The 18,478-nt window shown below is 39.7% G+C and overlaps 1 protein-coding gene across 1 annotated transcript in view; it reads right to left on the reverse strand.

The window, feature by feature from the left end:
• The window catches only part of lrba (LPS responsive beige-like anchor protein), a 184,686-nt gene extending 166,905 nt beyond the window's left edge, over positions 1-17,781 (reverse strand). The window contains 2 exon segments of the mRNA XM_054605069.1: positions 16,842-17,222; positions 17,435-17,781. Of these exon segments, the coding sequence (XP_054461044.1) occupies positions 16,842-17,027 (186 nt within the window). The 5' untranslated portion in view covers positions 17,028-17,222; positions 17,435-17,781.
• Positions 17,782-18,478: the final 697 nt, after the last annotated feature.

Genomic DNA, 18,478 nt, shown 5'->3' on the forward strand with positions numbered 1-18,478 from the left:
TTATTTTGGTTAGATGCCTGAAACAAGGTCTTTGGTTAAGAGATTTTAAAGTTTTGTTCTACAATACATAATACGTCAGTGGATACTCCTCCCTAATGAGGCTACAAAACATCATCACACTGTCAAGTCCACCTTTACAGCCTCGTTGTTTATACTCGCACTCATGCGAGTGTCTCATGTCGGTCTACAGCCTGACGTTAGATATTTATTATTGCCAATTGCATTCAAGATTCAAATATCATAAATGTGATGTTCATTTGTGAAGATTATCTTGCTGAACAGAACATGAAGGTATGAAACTTTTGTCCGCCAAAAGGCTTATTTTCTGAAATAACCCAAAATCAAATGAAAAAGTCCTAGCAGCTTTCTGTTTAGGGAACCAGTGTGATGCTAACTTCCTTGGCCTAGAACAACATGTCATCCCTACAGCACACTATACATATGAATTTTTGATTGCTACCACTTTGTCTTTCTTGTAATATGGCTGGTTACTCTAGCCTCTGTTGTTGAAAATATTCACAGAACATCCAACTGCCATCCGGCCTGGTGGATGAGCCGGCCACTCTACATCTGTCAAAGCTGGAGTAGAAGGTAAAGTGGTGACAATTGTGCATGCGGTGACCATTGTATACAATAATCACAGCTCACTGAAGCCTTTTTCACCTGACTCACACTCACTTCATATACAACAAGTTGTTATTCCAAATACACTTCATGAATATTTGACTTAAACAGGCCCTATTATGCTATTTTCCGGGTGCATATTTCGATCTGAAGTTACAGTTACAGCATGTTGACATGCATTAATGCTCATAATCCGCCTTGTTTTTCTCATCCTGGCTGTCCTGCAGCACCTCTTCTCACCCTCTCTCTGAAATGCTCCGTTGTAGCGCTTGCTCCTCCCTCCAGAAACTGGTCAGCTAGCCCGCTCTGTAAGTGATTGGTCAACGTTTCACATTTCAAAAAACTCTTCCTCTGGTGCTCCAGCTTTATCTCTCTCTCTTTTGTTGTTTGAGGGCCAAACTAGCCAGAGATTTTTACGTCACTTCCGTCTGCATAAAGTTACGGAAGTGAAGGAGAGAATTCTATGGAGCCGTTTCAGGCAGCTCAGGAGCTTCTGAGGGTGAGGGTAACTCCTTTTAGGCGTGGACTTCAGGTTTTACACTCTACAGACCTTTTACATTTAAAAAAATATATATATATATAACACACTAAAGAAGAGGGAGAAGTTGGAAAAGCATAATAGGGCCACTTTAAGTGGCACCAAAAAGAATGTTGGTAGGTTACTGCTCAAATTTGCTAAATTAGGTTGGGTGTTTACTCATTTTTGTTAAATTAATTAATATGTATTGAAAGATTGATCATCTGACGCTGTAGAGTACATTTTTTCTCACCTGCCTCCCTTACACTACGAAACAAACAATAAAAGACAGAGAGGAGAGGTACAGTAAGAGGGGAGAGATATTTTAATAGCTGGATTTCTAAGAATATCTTCAGAAGGGCGATCTGCCAAGCTCTTGTTTTAAACAGCGGCTGACAGTCGTTTTTACACGACATTGAGCAGGATAGTGACCAGGCAGTAGTCTGATCAACACATCATTTCCTTTGCTGTTCTGTTCATTTGCTTAAGGAAACAGGTTTGGTACAACATGGAGATAACAGTAGATAACACACATGGATGCATGTGGCCAATAAGGCTACGCTGTTTTAGATTAAATTAAAGTGAATATTTATGTATTATGCCATCAGCACGTTATGAGAAGAAAAAGGAAAGCCACTACTATAATGAGAACCCAACCAACATTCATCTGAAAGGCAGAGATAGGATTTAGATTACATCCAAAACGTTACCATCCATTCTCCTGTAGCCGTGCTGCTCCATCCCCTTATTTCACTTCTTGACAGAGTAATTTGTGATTAAATTACAAGTATGCCAGCAATCCTGTATCAGCTCCCTATTTATTATAACTGTGCTAAATTCCCCTCCAGAGTCCAATGCACTGCCCTGACCAGGAGGAGGGGGGAGGAATGTAACCTATATCAACAGTTTGTCATGTTGTGGTTTATCAAACGCATACACAAATATAAGTTCATACACTTGGATGACTTCTTGAACTTATGTATGAAGCATTGTCAACATTAAGCCAATAGTAAAGCATTATATAAGGAGGTGTGTAACAGAATAGAAAACTTGCACTGTCTAGCTGGCTTAAACTGCAGAGTGGCTGCTATTGTCCACAGAAGGAAAAGGCTTGTCAGGAAATGGTCCTCATTAGACATCAGAGTCCAGGCTTTAGGGCAATCTCTTAGTCTTCCAGAACAACTTTGACCCACTTAAGTTGTCTGCTGCTGGAATGAGATGTCTAAAATGAAAACTACACTAAAATATGATCTATTGACTGCATGGATTTCTAATTTAGAAAATCTTTATGTGGTCTGTGTCTGGAATAGGATGTCCAGTTTAAACAAAAATCATGCTGGAGAATATGTTGTCTTTGTTAATGTGAGGCGACTGCCAGATAGCAGATATGGAAAGAGGTGATTTGATCATGATTTCCATTGTTTGACACAGCAACACCTATCATTTTGGTTGGCATTGTGGCAGCAAATAGGAAGGTTAGCTCTGGTGCAACATGTTAAAAATAGCAGCTGGATCAGGGAGGTGAAGAAGGAAAGAGATAAACATCCAGCCTGCCAGATGCATGAAAGAGTCAAATGAGAATGTCAGTATGTAGGAGCCATGATCAGTCATTTCAATTTAAAGGTAGTAGGTTAAGTTTTCAATTTAAACCAACTGATTTGTTCACATTGAACATCTTCACTTCAATGCACATAAAGGGAGACACAATCTACAGTCTTCATTTTGTGCAAGAGAAATGATTAAAAAGTTTTTTTCTGAGGCTTATGTCATGCTTCTTCAGCACAATTCCCTCCTTACTACTTTTGTGTGATTATATATTGCGATAGCGACCATGTCATGCTAGCTTGTCGGTAAGGTGGCTGAATAACGTTCAACAGGTAGGCTAAATTTTGGCGAGGGAAAACTGGCATGGTGTTTTTTGAACGGGTTCCTTTACCTCTCACCTGAAGAAATGTGAATTAAAATGGGTTTTATTGGTAGCAACAAGTCAGAATTCTCCAAGTGTCATCCCCTCTCTCTCCCCTGCCTTTCCACTCTGTCTCTCCCTATCAAATATAGCAGAAATACCAAAAAGTCATCTATAAATGAAAAAAGATTGTTTGATAGCTGAAGTGGGCTTCTGCTCCTGAAGCACCAACATCATGAAAAATGACTCGCAGAGATGCTTTTTCACACAGCAAATGTCATATGAGTGCAACTATTGTTTAGGCCATTATGTACTGAAGGAATTTACCAGGAGACGAGATGCGACAGGATCTTGGCAGCTTAGCGCCTCGGCTAAACCATTTCCTGGAGGAAAACCCAGAATGGGGAACCAGGAAACCGTCTGCAGCAAACCTTATCACAGTTGTTGATCTCCCACACGGTTCCTGTAGTTTGTACTTAACTTTCTCATAGTAGCTTATAATCTCTCTCAAAAAATTCTGGTAAACAAAGTTTTCAAAAACTTATGAATAAGAAAAAGTGGCAGAGTCAGAGACTAAAAATAAAAGTTGAGAAAAGTGCAGAGGCAAACATGCACTTACATATTTGTATCAGACCAAACTAACGAAAAGAAAACTTGAGACAGTTGCCTCTGGAAATGTAAAACTTACTGTTAAACTTTGATGACTTGGGCATAATTCAATGCAACATCCGTGATGTAACCTGCCAAATTGATAACCCCGGTGATGTTCCAGCATGAACACATCCGACCTTTTAACATTTACTTTGAAAGGCCTGTGACCAGGTGCTGCCTGTCTGATGCTCCTGTAGATGTATGAAGGCATCGCCTGATGTCCCGACAGCCCGTTTATGGGTTACTGCATCATTCTTTTGACATCTCAAAAAGACTACTTTGACGTAGATTATGGCAGAACATACCAATAACAAAGACAAAATCCCCCAAATGTCCTGGTTCAATAACCTATAATGTGATTATTGTCCACTTGTCAGTTCAATATTATCAGAATGTGAATTATTGTCCACCAAAATAAGCAACATTGCCCTTGTATTATTTAAGTGTAAAGATGGAGGGTGGCATCTAAAGGAAAACTAAAGATATGTCTTATCAAACATTGTCAGATCAAGTATTTTTAAATGTGGTTGCTCATTCTATGAAAATGTTTCAACTCAACATACAATATACAGTTAAATGCAAATTGTCTGGGGAGGTCTGTGGTTTTATTAAAAAAAAACAGCTACGCCCTTTGCTACATGTTACTCATAGACCAACCAACAAGCTAAATCTTTAATGCAAGGAGTTGCTACTTAAATACTTTTTATTAAATTACTATTTAAGGACTAAATGCCATGATAGACGTACACCTGCACAAAGGTTTTTTTACACAATGGCTTTTCTTTCTCTTAAGGAAAGTAGAGGAGGAAAACCGATCTCCTGATTTTCAAGGAAATGTAAAAAAGCCTACTCTGTGTTAAGGCACTTGATTTAATATCTGGGTGTGGATTGGATGGCCTTCAATTCACCCTCATACTCATGCAAGTTCATGAATTAAGGCTTTGCACACTCCACAAGCCTCCTCCTCCTCCTCCTCCTCCTCCTCCTCCTCCTCCTCCTCCTCCTCCTCCTCCTCCTCCTCCTCCTCCTCCTCCTCCTCCTCCTCCTCCTCCTCCTCCTCCTCCTCCTCCTCCTCCTCCTCCTCCTCCTCCTCCTCCTCCTCCTCCTCCTCCTCCTCCTCCTCCTCCTCCTCCTCCTCCGCAGAGACTGGTACTTCAAGGAAATGCAAACAAACCACTTACTAACAACTTACTTACATTTTGCTTTAAAAAGACTATTAGAGAAATGTCATTTGGGAGGTCACCACTCAGCAAGTTCACTTCATTCGAAACAAGCCAGTATTCATCCATTATTAAATACAAGTTTGTGTGTTAGAATAAAAGATTAATTGGTGTTTAGTTTCAACACTCTTGACTGTTGTCTGCTAAAGAGATTGACAATGTCATGGACTAAAACACAGTGTGAATGAGAATTTATTGTCAATGAAAAATTGCAGTTCCATTAAACAATTCTGGCAGTGGAAGAGAATCTCATCATTAACAGTATATTACTTTATAACAGAGATATAATGCAACACATTCAGTGCTCACTTGTGAGTAAAATCATAGTTGACTGTGTTACCACTCGGCTAAGTCATTTTATTTGTCTTAACGGATTTCAGGTTTTAAACGTATGTGTAACGTATATCAATTGGTGAAGATGCTGGTGCAAACTATGTTCATTTAACATAAGCATTATTTCAGATTTGCCCACTTAATGATTCAAACGTAATAAGCTTCGTCTAACTAAACATTGAATCTTATAAAAGATCAAAAACTTTTTCAATTCTGTTTGAAATAGCCCGGTTTACACTACAAAAAACAGTAGTAATGAAAATAAGGGTGTCTTGGCTAGACAAATGGGAGCTAATGCACTAAGTAAACTTCAGTTAAGCTCATTTTCAGAACTTAACTACTGACTGACAGCTTCAGGCTGACATTTGATGAGGTCAGAATAGCGTGAAAGATTTACTGTGAACTGTAGACAGGACAAATAATAGAAATAAAGGACGCCATTGAGTTACTTTGAAATCAATTCCTGTTTTAGTGGCTGACATTACAGCGTTTTTAGGGCACTCGAATGGATTTTCCTTGTGTGGTTTGGGAGCCACTGAGACCGAGCTAACTCTCAGATGGTAGTTATGGGTACAAGGCACGGATTTATGACAACGCTTTACTCCGCTTGAAGACCTTTAACAGTAAATGCTGTGTTACATTTGATTTTGCAGTGTATATTTATGGGCTGCATCTCCTATGGGTTGCCTGTATTCCCTACAGGTTGCCTGTAGACCTTGGCAACAGATGAGTTGCTGATGCAGAGAGTGTGAAAGCAGGTCAAGGGTAGAAGAAACATCTAAGGTTCTGAGGTCAAGTTCAACCAGGGACCAGTTGGGTTTTTTTAGCGTTGGACAACCAACACAGACCTACAGGTGCTGTGAAGATGCAGTCATCTATGGTGTTTATGTTCCATTGCTTCAGTATAACTTTAATTTATTTGATAATGGAGTAGATTTAGTGCCCGATTGGTGTTTGCATTTTTCTTGTCTTTGCTCCAGTGCAGTTCTGGGTTTGTAGAGCAGCCCTGCCTGGACCTACAGCTCTGTGATTCATCCAGACTTAAAGTCATAAGGGTGGCAAGTGATAAGCAGATGATTGCTTAGGAAGAGTAGAATCATGCAGTCTAACCCGTGACTAATGCAGAGGAATATGCCACACGCTGAAACTATTTGCTTACAAGCATGGAGAAAGAAAGAAAGAAAAAAAAAAGCTCTAAAAGGTCACCATTGTGCGAGTATTCAGCGACCGTCCTGTTGGGCAAAGGCTGATTTGTTTGTGGTAAAACATGGTTAGATATCATCACTGCTATCACCATCTATCCATGAAACGGAAAATCTAAGCTCTGTGTCTAGAGCACAGTGGGCAATAACTCTCCAACTGCACTGGACTAAAAAGAAAGAACTAAAAGCATAAGCATTGATCATAGCACAAAGTAACAAATAAAGAATCACCTAAAAACCTCTTGAAGTCAAATATCCTTCCCAGGTCATATTTAATGCTGACTGCATGTGAGCCAGTTATATTAACGTATAATGATGAGGGGTCGGTCTTGGTACTGCTAAACAGTTAACTGGAAACAGTATTTTGGGGTGTAAATGGATCTTGGGCCATGCTCAACATTTGCTGAAAACATAAAAAAATAAAATAATAATTTGAGTAAAGGTTAAAATGGTTTGAAAGGTCTGACAGTACGAAGGGATCACAAAACTCAGGGTTCAGTTTGTCTCACTGTTTCGGTTCATGGATCTGGCTAGCAGGAAATAAAGGGAGCAAAAATAACTTTTAGATAAGCTTCGATCAGGTTTTATCGCCCAAGAGTCAATAAAAAAAAAATTCTTCTTTTGTTATAGCAGCTGGTACAGGTTCCAGATTATTTTTTCACTACTGTCCCAAAAGCTAATTTCAACTGCCCGTCTAAACTGTTTAAAATTCGTAATGTTATCCTTTGACTTTGTTATTGTCACCTACAAAAGGCTATTTGTGGGAGGATCACAGAATACACCACCATCTGACATCAAACTCTACATGGAAAGAAAGTATAAGTCTCTTGTGACAGTCATATTGAAACACACAATCATTATGGCAGTATGATGCAACTCCATTGGAAATAAAAATCAAAAACACTGAGGGCCGTGCTGCATCATGCAAAAGACTGTTAGTCTTAAAGCCTTTTCAACATTACAACAGAACTCCACAATGTGAATATAAACAATGTATATCTTCATGTAATATTTACAGTTGTGTTTAATAATGAAGTGTGTGTGTGTATGATTAATCTGCCTGAACAAGAAACTTGTGTTGGGATTTAGGCATGGTGCAATAAGCCTGTTGGAAGCTGCTATGATCTCCCCAACTATTACACCGTGTTTTCCTTTGAGGAATCTCCCCCACAGGGACTAAGGTGAGCCAACACCTCAAGGCTTCAGCATTGCATTTCTTTAACAAAAGGAGCAGCATTCACATTATGTTTTAAAATTCACACCTTCTTTCCAGCATCCAACACTGAAACTTGGCTGGCAGGCAAGCAGAATTAGCATATCATTACACCCCCTACTGTGAAGAGAAAATAGCGGGCCAGGAGGTTAATATTCCTTCCCGTTAAGCCAAAAGCTCTGCTGTATTGTTTCAACATGTCAATTAACCCACCCTGCTACCACGTATTAAAGTGGCAGTAGTTATAGTGTTTGCATGATGTGTGCATGTGTGTAACCAGTATGCATTAGTCATTGGGAATCTAAAACACGTTTGCATTTGCACTGTTCAAATCCAGTGAATTTCCAAAATGACCATAATTACTAAGGTCAAACTTGAAGTTATGCACTCAAGCTGCATTGATGTTTTTGGCAAAACTCAGTAGTATTATGCATTTGTACTAGGGATGTGCGCCATTAGTCGACGAGCGAATTTAACGTTGCCGCCCTCGCTAGTCAGCAGAAATACTAGTCGGTTAAACTTATTATTTTATTAATGTACACATTTCAATTACATATTGATATATGCTATCTCAGCTGTTGCAGAGATCCGCCACTCTTCCTGCAGCAGCAGTGACCCTCCTCTCTGAACTGCTCTCATCAGCTGCTCTTGACTCACCTCCACCCCGTCACCTTCTCACAGCGGAGGGATCAGGCAAAAGCCCAGGGAAGTGTAACTCGTGCGCGTGTGTGTGTGTGTGTGCGTGTGTGTGTGTGCAACTACATATGGATAATTGAGCAAGAGATAGCAAAAAATAGCCACGGTATAGCCAAAACAAAAAGTCAAAATGAAGCTGCAGCAGAAAAAAGGCATTCTGTCTCTATAAGTCATGGTCACTGATGGGAAATTTTCTCTCAACACAGCTGATCAACACCCATGAGAACGAGCTCTGTCAAGAGAAAGCTCTTCTCACCAAGCATGACTAAAACAGCTCCACAATTATTACCTTTTTCATTCCCTCACTGACAGCCAGTGAGCTCATGCCCAGTAAGCAAAAGCAATTTACTCTTATTATCGTGCCGCTGCCAACATGACCTCATAAGCGCCCTAAAAATAATGTTCATTTAAACTGCAATAATTGCAAAGACAATAGTAACTGAGAATCCATCTTTTAACCATTACTCCAACTGAATTCTGACCTTAACCTTGAACATGTTTGATGAAACTGCACAAAATGCAAATTGTGTAGGAAAAAAAGGAAACATTTTCTTACTTTCCTTTCCTAGATGGATAGTTGTGTTTGCCTAGATTTTGAGATCTGACCCTGGGGCATGTTCTTCACCATAATCATCTCCTTTCAGAATCTGTGTCCCTGTTACTCTGGATAATCCAAATATCTCACTGTCAAAAGCCTTTACTATTCCTTTAATATAAGTTGCTATATCAAACTAAATATATAACAAGCCCTAGAGGTGAAAGTTTATTTCTTCTAAGGAAAGAAAGAGAAATTGACCCTAGCTATTCCCTGAATTGTACAGTTTTAGTCTACATACCCCGTGGCCAATTTTGGGGCAGTTCAATTTGCGGTTTAGTTTTTCGAAGTGTCAACCAGCAGTTCCTGTTCCCAGCTTCCTTCAACATAATTAGCATTCTGTTAAAATGCCTTTGTGAGCTGGCACTGTTTATAGAAGAAACAATAAGAGGATAGATGTAGGCCAAGAAGTAGATTACACTATGACCCTGTTGCCTAAAAATAGGCAGCATCAGATGCAGAGAAATGATTTGAGACTGGTTAATCTTTCACTTAACACTCAGCAATTTAACCATGTTTTCACAGCAAACTTGAAGTTGCATGCTTCGAATGGTCTTCTGTTTGCTGAGAGACACTACTCACTTGGGAAATATGGCTTTATCGATGTTCTGAAAGCCAATGATAAGGAATACAGGGCGAAGTTGCTATAAAAAAATAACACAATTTGTCTGTTTTCAAGTTTTACTCCCTCAAAATAATTGGTATCTATTTCAACAGCTTTAAACCCAAACTCTCAAGTAAACAACAGACTGGATATTGCCTAATGTGTCTTTTCTCTACCAACACTTTACACAAGACTTTGGAAAGCATCGATTCCAGTATAAAAAGTATTCTGCTTCCATGTTTATCAGCTGTCGAACAACCAATTAGTCTAAAAATAAGTCCTCGAACCAATTAGTATACAAATAAGGGCACCGAATTCAAGCAAATTCATGATTACAACTGTGCTCACTGGGCTGAGAGGTGTATAAACAATGAAACCAACTGATTATTCTGAGCTGTGTCACAATACTGTGACAGCTAGCAAATCATAACCCAAACCCTGAGTTGTACATAGGTCTTATTGCAATTATGAGAAAAAGACAAAACAATCCTTTGAGCTGGTTAAACACCAAATTGCCATGTGGAACAAGTTTTCATAACAACTGTGTCTAAAGCAGGAAATAAAAAATACCCCCAAGAGATATTCAAGACTGCTACAAAGCCCCAAAACACTATCTCAAGCTTTATCAAACAAATATCTCAAAATTTGCATTATGCAAAACACTACAGTGTCTTATTTGACACGCATTTCTTTCAAACATTGTTGATTCCTGAGGCCGTCGGCCTGTTTGTCAGCACACAGCAGTTGAGGAGGCATGATGGGTGTGGTATCTGATCCACTTGAGGGCTAAATAATGACAAACTATACGGGGAAGCAGAAAAAAAGGACATCCAGTTAAAGCTAAAGTGCATGCTGGCCTGTCCAACATGTGTGATACCCTCAAACTGCTCATCGTGTTGATTTTACTGCATTAACTGTCAACAAAGATGTTACAGCCAAAATGGTGTAATGGCCAAAAAATGCCCTATTTTGGTAAGGGAAATAAAAAGCTCATTTAAAGACACAACGAGCATTGAAGGTAATGTTAAAAATAAAGAAATCTTAAGCACATAAACAGTCATGTTTGTTTAGACAACAGCCCCGAAGCGCTTCTAGCGGCTTTCAGCTACGGTGGAGGAGAAGGGGAAAGGTGTGACCGTGGAATTGGGCTGATGCAACAGATAACAGAGAGAAGCAGATAGGGTTTCATTCATGTGTCACATTAGAGGGCTCTTTGTTACTGCCAGAGAGGGGAAAGCAAGCCCGGAGAGAGGACAAGGATCGCCATCGCCCTCGCACCCCCCCCATCACCACTTGTGTTATTGTGTGCAACTGAAGGGATGGTTTGTTGGTTTGTTGCATTCCTGCCTACATCATATGCACATACTGTAGAGAGGGAATATATAGAGGGTGCCATGTTGATCCTCGGGGTCGCAAGTCCAATGTCATTAGAGGGATTATTGATTTGAAAAGCCACATTTTGTAACTGTTACGCCTCAATGACATAGAAATCATCCGTTCCTATTGCGTTCTTATCATTTGAGGAGTATGCAGGAAAATATTCACACTGCTAAACCTTAAAGTACTTAAAGTAGTTAACACTGAATTACAAAAAGCCTTGACACATACAACCAAAAACATCTCCAGGGCTTGATAAGTGGAAAAATACAATTAATACGGTCTTTGACCTTAAAAACTAAGAAAGGTCTGGCAAAAATGACTTTATAATATCAAAACTTTCCTGATGACTTATCTCAAACTGCAGCCACTTAGTTATTCTAGTTAGTTAAGACCAAAATAGCATCAGCTTATCTGCTAATATCAATAGCAGAGCACGTAAAATCAATTTCACGATTGAATAAAACATTGATAAAAAACATGATACATAATAAATTCCAGTCACAGCTACTTTGCATGATTGTCCCCTGCAGTGGTGTATAAGAAAAGGTACATAGTAGACTATTTTAAGAAACACAGGGTAGATAGAGTTTAGAACAATTCATCTCACTTATGACAGCCCCGCACCTCAAAAGGAGGATCCTCTGTGTAAACATCAGTACAAGAGATAATACAGTGGGCAACAACGCACCATCAAGCAGACACTGTGCATATTCTTACTCACGACACCTTAAAATAATTCTGAGCAAATAGTTAAACCAGATTTGGTCTTTGACGACTGTAAGAAAAAGGCACAGAAAGCATGAAATTTAGAACAAAGCAAGGTGGCTACTTTTTCTGAGGTTGCAACTTCGAAAGGAAACTAAATACGGGAACATAGCATGAAATATTTACAGACCTGAAACATGAGAGGACCTTTATTCTATTGTTTTAGCCTAATAAAGATTTAAGGGCTGCAATGATTACTTTCATTGACCATTATCAGGTTGATTATTTTCTTGATTAATCGATTAGTTGTTTGTTTCAAAAAAAATTCTAAAATAGTGAAAAATGTCAATCAGTGTTTTCAAAAGCCTGAGTTCACATGGTCTCGTTTTGTCCAAAAAAGAAGACAAAGACGTTCAGTTAACTGTCATAAAGGATTAAAGAAAACTGAAAATATTCACATTTAAGAAGCTGAAACTAGAAAACCTTGACTTTGATCAATGATTCAAGTTATGAGAACATATGAAGAGACATTATCCAAAAAAATGAAGTTTGTGCTTACAAAATGTCAGGCATGAAACTAAAGGGTTCTGTGAATTACAGTTGCATTGCTCAATATCATTAAACTATTCATAGACCTGTAACAGAACAGAATCAGTTTGATTTTTGAAGCCTTTAGACATGGATTCATTAATGAATGTTTAATCCCAAAATGGACACATCAAATATGAAATTAGACGGATCACATTGAGTTAAACGTGTGGTTGCTATTTGATAGGGACCTTGTGTGTTTGGCACTCTTTGTCACCTTAATGTAAACTTTAAAATTCCTAAAGACAAACAGTGACATGAACAGTGCGAGGATGTATTTGGTTTCCACAGCTATAGCAGCCAACCATATGACCCTGACTTCAGGTAAAGCCAAAGTTACATTCCACACAACAAAGTCAGCCATCTTCTGTGTTATCTAACAGAAGAGCCACAAGACACAGAGCCTTACGTTGGTCAGTGGTTTACAGATAGGTTTCTATAGTACTCAGTGGAAGGCATTGCTGCTTTTATTATAAGTAGTCTTAACTTTTTCCTTCGTTACTCTGCTTACTACTGTGATTATATGAATCATTTATGTCATAAACATTGAATGTGTTGTATCTCTGTTATGTTGTTCATTCTGTACACATGACATCTATTGCATTCTGTCCATCCTGGGAGAAGGATCCCTCCTCTGTCGCTCTCCCATAGGTTTCTTCCTTTTTTTCTCTCCCTGTTAAAGGTTTTTTTAGGGGAGTTTTTCCTGTGCCGATGTGAGGGGTTCCGGGACAGAGGATGTCGCATGTGTACAGATTGTAAAGCCCTCTGAGGCAAATTTGTCATTTTGGGCTATACAAAATAAACTGAATTGAATTGAAAGGCAGCGTTGTGATGTTTAAGAGCAATAACTGAAGTGATATTGAAGCATTTTTGGGAAACTGGAGTTTTTTTATATTTTTTGACACTAATTGGGGCCCTTTAGGGTCAGTCCATATGGATCTTAACAAAAACATCCCCATCTGTATATACAGTACACACACACAGTTTACATAGCAAACTCCATTGTTTTATACAATTATTAAGCAAACGACTTGAGCAGATGAGTCTGTTCAAAATGTTTTGATGGCGTAATAAGTTTATTTTCTATAATCATTAGATAGTTATAGGATCGTCATAAAGGCCATATCTATGCACTCCCTTTTGATTCTTGGTTAAGTGATTGTGTTTTAACATTGATATCGCCACTTAATACAGCAAAGCAGGGAACACTCATTTGTGCTGTGGAAATCATCCATTTTCATCCTACATAAGATCTTATTACGTATTATTATGTATTAAATAAGAAAACTGTCTTTGCGTAAATGTGTACTTTCAAAATTAACTGCCTGCTACCTCAGCTGTTTCCTAGCTAAGCCCGGCTCTGTCGACTAAAATGACTTCACATTTGATGGATACATCGCTCACTGGTATTTGTTGCAACCCGACTGAGAATCAACACCACACTTTGCAGCTCCTTGCAGCTTTCGGCAGGTTGTTTTGGTTAGCCAGACCTATAAAAAAAATCAAACCAGTTGGGCTTCCTGTAAAACTGTGGTCTGCTGCTTCAGCACAGGAGCCAACGTTAAGTGACTGTACATTGCCACCTGCCATATATGAACAAGAAAATGAGTTACTGGGAAAGAAAGTCAAACATTTACCAAGTACAAGAAGAGACCCAGATATTTTTCTCAGCAGCTGGCAGAACAAACTAGGTCTAAAAACACCAGTGACCATTGGACTATTTGGAATTTGACAGGTAGCCAGAAAAAGGTTTTGAATGGTTTCTCTGGCTTGCTAGATGTTCAACGTTGTTTATCAGTACCTTTGTGGTCTGCAAAAAGCTTCCTGCATGATGAGTTTGTGTGATCTTGTGGGCTGACATATGCTGCCCAGTGTTTTATCTGAACCAGTTTGGTTTGATGAGTTTTTTTGGTGCCACAAACGAATTAGATGATGGAAAGCTTCATAGGGTTGTGAAGTAGGGCGTTGATTCTCAGTGGAATTGGGTGTAGCCCTTTCATATCATTATTAGTAGTCCTTTGTTTCAGTGTAGAATATCTTGCATTTTGCTGCTTTAAATATAAATGATTTACTTTGCGTTCTGTACAGCAAAGATGCAAAATTTTATGAAGTTTACCTGCCACTTGTCCAAATTAGCCACTGAAAATATATATTGAAGTGTGATAATAATGCACTTGTGCTTGGTTTTCAATGCATGAGAAAATAAAGAAATGTTCTGGAGTTCACTTCCTCCTGCGCTTCAACTCCTCTTTAAAAAGACTTTGATATTGTCAACCAAGAGAGGTCCCACCGAGCAATGACGAGGCAACTAAAATTCCTCAGCAGCAGAGAATGAGAGTAAAGTTAATGAGTGGCTGTGTGTTTAGGGTACTCCACCACACGGAAATATTACCATACTGGTTTAAATATTAACAGTTAGTTATTGCAAAGAAGAGGCTTCAACAGGGTTCAACTCCACATTCTCAACTTTACTTTCACTTTTAACTGAAACACACATATGGGCGTACCCTTAACAGAAGGGTTAAGGGTAGGTTTTTGGTTATAACCTCAGCCCATATGTCACGAGTCATCACAACCACTGTTCTAGGTTAGACTGGAATATTTGAAGACCACCCTCCTGAGGAAACTATGTCACATTCAACCAAATACAGTAGAGGACATGTGCGTTGAGAAGGCTGCAAATGAGATACTGCTATAAAAAAAAAATTATAAAAAATAAAAAAAAAAGAGTCTGGCCTCTGGCAAATCAGATTATCACCCGATTGAAGGAGCTGAGGATGTGAGCATAATGGAATGCATGGGGCTTTCGCTCAAAGGCCTAAAATGACACTGACCATGCTAAACATGGAGTCCCAGGGGCACACACTGATATTTCTGTCAAAAAGATATGCCTGGCTAACTCTCTGACTCAAGATAATACAATAAAATAAAATAAAATAAAAAGTAATTAGAAGCTATCTGTCTTTGGACTGTGCGGCTGAAAACAATACCTCCTTGTGATATTCATGATATTTCTGTCCCACAGATCTAAAGCCATTAGGCAGTCACATGTTTTCATGACTCTAGTTAAAAATAACAGACCCAAAATAAAAAGGCTGTGACTAAGGACGCAAGATATTTGTAGCATCTCTATCAAACTATTCCATTCAATGCTTAGCTCTTATTTAAATACAAATCCTATCTTTTCTCTACTAAAAACAATCACAAATGTCACTTTTGCCAACATGGGCGACTAACAAAGTGGTACCCACTTCTTTATAAGTAGATAACTGTCACATAATTTTCCACTGATACTCATTCTGAGTCATTGTGAAACACCTCAATGCTAGAGGCGAAATGCTTAGTTGGTAATCAATTCAATATTTGCTGCTTAAAGTTTCTCAAATGTGAGGATTTACTGTTTCTCTGAGAACTTTTGAGTGACATTTTTAAACATTTTCTTTGAGCAAACAAAAGATTAATTGATATTAATGAAAATTATTATATTTTAAAACACAATATTTCAGTTTACATCTGAGGTTTAACCTGAAAATAATCTGATGTAGTTGCTATAGCTCAAAATCTTTAGCTTTTAATCTGTATTTTTGCATCCTCGTGGTACCCATAAAGACTTAGTGGTCTGATGATTAGCAGTGACACCGCCTCATGAGGAGAAGTGTCCTCCCTACCTCACTGTGGGGGTTGTTGTTGGAGCAAACTGGACTACAGACATGGAGGATCAGCCTCCCTTTTCTAAAAAAGGACTCCATTGTGTTGCCACAGTGACAAAGCGGTTCGGCTGGTTCCACCTCCACCTCTCTTACGTCTCTTTTCCTCCCACCTAACCAGCCCAACTTTACACGAGCACGCTCTTTTTCTCCTTCACGCTGAACTTCCTTGTTACCGGTAGTTTCATTCATTCTCATGCAGGTGCTGCAAAGTCATATCATAACTCGTGCAGCCCAAGAGAGCTATCAGTGCTGCAGACATTCAATACTGGATAAGGAGTTTAGTGTGGACAACAGGTAGTAAGTAGACGGATAAGAGAGAGAGAGACAGACAGAGACACACACACACACACACACACACACACACACACACACTCTCTGACTGACCTGGATATGTCAAAAAAAGCACCAGCTGATTTGCTTCAACAGCTCTGCTGTCATGCTTATTCTCCTGATGTAGCATTCTGTCTTATTTAATTAAAAACCTAATAATTGCAAGCTATTTATGTGGATACACAATAAGACATTCAGTCATTTAAAAACAGTGACTTTTTTTAAAAGGCATATGAAAGTAGACAATAAATAAGAAGAAAAATAACTAGTTTTTGCACTGAAACTGCAACACTTTATACCAATCTACCTGAAGAAATCACCATTTCATATCAGGGCAATTAGATTAAAAGTAATTTAGCACAGTTTCCCAATGTGTGCATCTCACCATAAAGTATTCCACATAATTCTATGCTGCAACCCCATCAACTTGGATGAGGATGAGGATGATGTCAGACTTTTTTTTTTTGTTGCAAACATTTAGATGTCACTGACAGTAGCCTTCCACAGCCTGACACCCGTGCTATCTCTACCTTAAAGGCCTATCCTGAGCTCTCATAATCAGCTTACCAGGTTGAACACCGTCTCCACAATGTCTCGGTTGGAAACTTCCCCAACTTCCACCAGGCCGGCGAGCACGGCGAATTTCATCTTGATCCCCCGGATGGGCACCGCGGGGTTGAGCGCCATGGGGACCGATCTCCCGTCCTTTCCGTCGCCCGGCTGAGCAGCGCCCGCCGTCTCCTCGCTAGCCATTGCTAAGGGGGGTGGGTGTGGGGGAAAGGGAGGAGGAGGAGGGGAGGGAGGACAGGTGGCGTTCACAGGTAAGGCACCTGTTCACCTCCAATGGTGGCGGAGCAGTCGGAGAGGAGAAAGAAGGGCTCTGCGTCCCCTTCAGAGGAGTTGTTGACAGCACGCAGGCACACACGTTTTCCTCCCCATCCAGATGAGCTAAAAGTGGGCAAAAAAAAAAAGAAAAAAAAAAGAGATTTAATGTGTCAGCCTTTTGACGCGTCACCGCCGCTCCGTAACTTGATCCCAGACGGATGGATTAATGTCGTTAAAAAAGCAGCCAGGAAAAGTCTCCTGCAGGTAACAAACGGGGTTGGGGAGAGAGAGAAAATAAATAAATAATAAAAAGCAGGTGAAGAAGAGCCTTAAACCTTAAAGTCTTGACCCCTCTCTGCTCGGTCCGACGCCGGTGGAGGTGACTTGAACGTCTCCGTGCAGCCGTGGAAGTTGCTATTGTCACTGGAGTGCAGACACTTGACAGGTAACGCGCTTGGCAGAAGCAAGAAAATATAAACTCACAAACTGGATAAAAATGTGTGTGTGTTGGGGTGGTGGTTGGGGGGGGTTAAGTCCGTCTGCAAGCTCCGGTAGAAGTGGACGGAAGGACAGGTAGTCCGCTCGGTCCTCTCCCCGTCGCCTAAACGTGAACGTTCACCCAGCTGCGCGGCGTTTCTCTTCCTGATTTACCCCCGGTAGCTTCAGCTCGTCACCGCCATGACAGTAGCCCTTGAATGAGTGGCGCATGCGCGGTGGGGAGCAGTCTATTCAGCTCATGGGCAGGTGTGTGTGTGTGTGTGTGTGTGTCGCTCAGGTGGCTCTCTCTCTCTCTCTCTCTCTCTCTCTCTCTCTCTCTCTCTCTCTCTCTCTCTACAGCAACGACACGACGGGGGTTCAGTTCAGATCAGCTCCGCCTCCATGTTTATTCATCAACAGCGAGTTACGTTTCGTTATCCTAACAGGGATATGAAGGCAGTGGTGGAAAATAAATGATTGCTTTTACTCAAGGAGGCTACTGTACTTGAGTACAGTTTTGATATACTTCTACTTTTCTTCTATTCCACTACATTTCAGGGGGAAAATGTTATTTTTACTCCACAGCATTTTATTACATTACATTACATTACAGTCATTTAGCAGATGCTTTTATCCAAAGCGACTTACAATAATGTATTCAACATAGGTATTCAAGAGAACTAGTCACCAGAAGTCATAAGTGCATCTCCTTTCTTAAACAAGCATCTAAGAGCAGAAACCAGAGCAAAAGTACAGAAACAAACTAATACGAATACAATAAGTACAACAAACTAATACGAATGCAATAAGTACAACAAACAAACTAATACGAATACAATAAGTACAACAAACTAATACGAATACAATAAGTACAACAAACTAATACGAATACAATAAGTATA

This window comes from Anoplopoma fimbria, chromosome 9 (assembly GCF_027596085.1).
Source record: "Anoplopoma fimbria isolate UVic2021 breed Golden Eagle Sablefish chromosome 9, Afim_UVic_2022, whole genome shotgun sequence".
Lineage (NCBI taxonomy): Eukaryota > Metazoa > Chordata > Actinopteri > Perciformes > Anoplopomatidae > Anoplopoma > Anoplopoma fimbria.